General features: G+C 46.8%; 1 protein-coding gene across 1 annotated transcript; it reads right to left on the bottom strand.

Annotated features, from left to right (window-relative positions):
- Positions 1-236: 236 nt before the first annotated feature.
- Positions 237-2,315, bottom strand: LOC110906473. The gene has a single exon (XM_022151620.1). It carries the CDS (start codon positions 2,313-2,315, stop codon positions 237-239), a length of 2,079 nt encoding a protein of 692 aa, XP_022007312.1.
- Positions 2,316-4,162: the final 1,847 nt, after the last annotated feature.

Genomic DNA, 4,162 nt, shown 5'->3' on the forward strand with positions numbered 1-4,162 from the left:
TATTGACCCCATGACTTATATGTTTGAAAATATTTTGTGTTTAAGGGTACTTTTTGTGGTTTACCGTTATGTGCAGTTATAATGTGATGGTAATTTGTGTTGTTACGTAATGATGAAAACCAAAGATAAATACTTTTATTAAACTCAAACTGAAGTGAGACAAAGTGACATCGCTGCTGACAGATTACATTTGTCCTCCAAAAGGGGTGTCTACTCTTGCTGTTAGGAGCAAGGCACTACAAGTAACATTTTCTCAGTTGGGCTATGTTCCAACTACGCGGCACAGTGGTACCGTCCAGTCTGGACAGGCGATAGGCCCCTTTGCCCAGCTCTTCTTGGATGACGTAGGGGCCTTCCCAGTTGGGTCCCAGCTTGCCTAGGGGTTCCACCCTGCTTGCTTCATTATCGCGCATGACGTAATCGCCTTCTTTGAAAACGTGTTTTTCCACGCATTTGTTGTAGTACCTTTCTAATGTCTTCTTGTATTTTGCTTCGCTGATCGTGGCTGCTTTGCGCCTTTCTTCGAGTAGGTCTAGGCCTTCCCGTAGAAGCTTATCATTGTCGTCACCTGTGGCTAGGCGGCGTAGTGAAGGCATTCCCGCTTCTGCGGGTATCATTGCTTCCACGCCGTAGGTTAGGCTGAAAGTGGTTTCGTTATTGCTTGTCTTAGGCATCGTCCGATGTGCCCAGAGGACGTTTGGCAGTTCCTCCACCCAGGAGCTTCCTTCATAACCTAATCTTCGTTTTATACCATCCAGCAGGCTTCTGTTCGCCCGCTCCACCTGGCCGTTTCCTTGGGGGTGGGCTACTAATGTGAAGATCTCCTGGATTTTAAGGTCGGCGCACCATTCTTGAAAAATCCTGTCAGTAAACTGTGTTCCATTGTCACTCACTAGATATAACGGCAATCCAAATCGACATACTATGTGTTCCCAAAGGAACTTTTTGGCGTTATCTGCCGTGATTTTAGCCAAAGGTTTGGCTTCCACCCACTTGGTAAAGTAATCGATCGCCACGATCAAGTATTTTAGCTTTCCGGGGGCTGGTGGGAAAGGTCCCACGATATCCACGGCCCATTTTTGAAAAAGCCATGCCGCTGTAACCGGTATTAAGTTGTTCTTGGGACTGAGTGTTTGGGGAGCAAATTTTTGGCAACTACGGCATTTCCTGAGTTCTACTATGGCGTCTTCGTGCATCCAGGGCCAATAATACCCGGCGTTATGGATTTTGGCCACTACTGCCCGGGGTCCGACGTGAATGCCACATAAACCTGAATGAATCTCGCTGATCAGGTACTTTGCTTCTGCTGGAGAGACGCACCGCAAAAGTGGCCCCAAGTATGACTTTCTATACATGACGCCGTTATTGACTTCATATTGCAATGCCTTTGTTTGTACCTTCTGTGCTTCGCCCCTAGCGGGAGGTAACTCCCCATTGATGAGGAATTTTAGTACTGGGGTGTACCAGCACGGTTCTTCCGTTGTGACGGCAGAAACATTCCGTGGTTCGATTGATGGTGCCTGTAGCGTCTCAACTTTGACTTCTTTTTCCATGCCTGAGGTGGCGAGTTTGCTGAGGGCATCTGCTATCTGATTTTTGACTCTATGGACGTGGTTGAGCGTGACGTTATCAAAGGAAGCCATGAGCTCCTTCGTTTTTTCCAGGTACCTTCCCATTGATTCATCTTTAGCGTCGTATGTTTTGTTTACTTGATTGTTAACCAGTAAAGAATCAACATATGCATCAACCCTTGTGGCTCCCATGGACTGGGCCATTCTTAAACCTGCAAGTAGTGCTTCGTATTCTGCTTCGTTGTTGGAACATTCGAAATCAAAACGTAAGGAATACATCAGCCTTATCTCGTCTGGGCTTATTAACATTAACCCAGCCCCGGACCCTTTTCCGCTTGATGACCCGTCGGTGTATAATTTCCAAGGCTGCCGGGCAGTACTAGATTCCGGGACGTCCCGGATGGCGGGGTCCACTATGGTTTCTCCTTCAGGAATTTCAGCTAGGAAGTCGGCGATTACTTGCCCTTTGACTGCTGTTCGTTTTTGGTATTCAATAACCAAGGCGCCTAGTTCAATTGCCCATTTTGCCAGTCTTCTGGAGACCTCTGGCTTGTGTAAAATTTGTTGTAGCGGGTAATTCGTCAAGACCTGTACGCAGTGTGCTTGGAAATATCTTCTTAATCGCCGGGTGGCATGAACTAGTGCTAGGACCAGCTTTTCCAGGGTTGGATACCGCGTTTCGGGTCCAGCCAGTACTCGACTGATGTAATATATGGGCGTTTGCTTCCCGTCTCTTTCCACCATAAGCACAGCGCTTACCGCGTTATGGGCTGCTGCCAAATACATTTTAAGCACTTCATTAGGCCTGGTGCCGTCAGCATTGGTAATCTTTCTATGAAACCTTTCATGTCTTGTAAGGCTTCTTCCGCTTCGCCGGTCCATTTGAAATTCTTTTTGTTGAGGCAATCTTTCAACGTCTTAATGAATGGCAAAGATTTTTCAGCTTGCCTTGCTAAGAATCTGTTGATCGCTACTAGCCGCCCATTTAAAGCCTGGGCTTCTTTCAACGTTCTTGGGGAAGGCATCCGCGTTATGGCGGCCACCTTTTCTGGATTAGCTTTAAAACCATCCCGGGTGACAATCACTCCTAAGAACTTCCCTTCTTCTACCCCGAAAGGGCATTTCTTGGGGTTGAGTTTGATGTTGTACTCTCTAAGCTTTTGGAAAGTTTCCTCAATGTCTTCTAGCATTTGCTTTTCTTCCCTGCTTTTGATTACAAGATCATCGATGTATACTTCCAAATTTCTTCCAATTTGTGTTTCGAAAACTTTGTCCATGAGTCGCTGATAAGTAGCCCCGGCATTTCGTAGGCTGAAAGGCATCTTTGTGTAACAAAAGATGTCCACGTCGGTGTGAAATGCCGTTTTTTCTTCATCTTCTTTGGACATCTTAATCTGATGATACCCTTTGTAAGCGTCTAAGAAACACTTATACCTGTAGGGTACCAGGGAATCAACCTTGAAGTCGATTTTAGGCAGTGGGTATGCGTCTTTGGGGCATGCTTTATTTAAATCTTTGAAATCAATGCACATTCGCCACGTTCCATCGGGCATTTTTACCATCACTGGGTTGGATACCCACGTATGGTATTGTGTTTCTCTGAGGATTCCAGCTTCCACCAATTTTTGTACTTCTCTGACAACCGCTGCCTTTCGATCTGGAGCCATAGTGCGTTTACCCTGCGCGACCGGCTTAATGCCTGGGAGCGTTGCTAGCTTGTGCTCTGCCTTATCGCGGGGGATTCCTGTCATGTCAGAATGTTCAAAGGCGAAAATATCGACATTTCGTCTCATCAGTTGTTTCAAGTCGTTTTTAATCTCGGGAGAGAGGCTGTCCCCGATTGTGACTATCTGATCCGGATGGCATGTGCTTAATACCCACCTTTCCGGATCAATGGCTCCGGTGGGTCCTTGGCGATATCTTTTGGTGTTTAACACCTCTCCTATCTTGTCACGAAATAATGTTGCAATACCCCGCGGGGTAGGGAACTTCATGAATCCTCGCGCCGTAGAGACTATCGCGTCCAATTTTCCCAGAGTGAACCTTCCAATGATCACATTGTGGTATGACTCAGCGCGTACCACGAGGAAAGTTAGGAGTATGGTTCTTTCTACGGGTTCTTGTCTAAATGTAAGTGGGATGGTAATCTGACCAATTGGGTCCACCTTTTCTCTTGTAAAACCCTTGATGGGGGCGTGCACCGACTCGAGCAGCTTCCTGACTTCTGGCTGCATTCTATTGAAACAATGCTCATAAATAATGTCTTCCGAAATCCCGGTATCTACCCGGATTCTTCTCATGCGGTAGTCCCCGACTGCAGCGGATATGACTAGGGCATCCGTAGTAAGGTGTAAATCTTCCATGCGAGGTTCGATAGTCATGGTTGCTAACATCCAGGGTTCGAGCGTGGAGAAACTCCGCTTTGCCCCGTTTCCCTTGTCGGCGTGTACCATGTTAAGTTCTCGCGGTCTTTTTCCTGCCGCCTTATCATTCTCTTCCTTGACGGTGGGTGGACCCTGCTTGATGTCTCTTACTAAGTGTGCCAATTTGCCCGCTTTCACGAAATATTCAATCTGGTTTTTTAACTGGAA

The sequence above is a fragment of the Helianthus annuus genome, chromosome 1 (genome assembly GCF_002127325.2).
Source record: "Helianthus annuus cultivar XRQ/B chromosome 1, HanXRQr2.0-SUNRISE, whole genome shotgun sequence".
Lineage (NCBI taxonomy): Eukaryota > Viridiplantae > Streptophyta > Magnoliopsida > Asterales > Asteraceae > Helianthus > Helianthus annuus.

Bases quoted from the DNA above. Each gene is read 5' to 3' on its own strand.
- LOC110906473 (XM_022151620.1), bottom strand. From the start codon at position 2,315: ATGGTGGAAAGAGACGGGAAGCAAACGCCCATATATTACATCAGTCGA.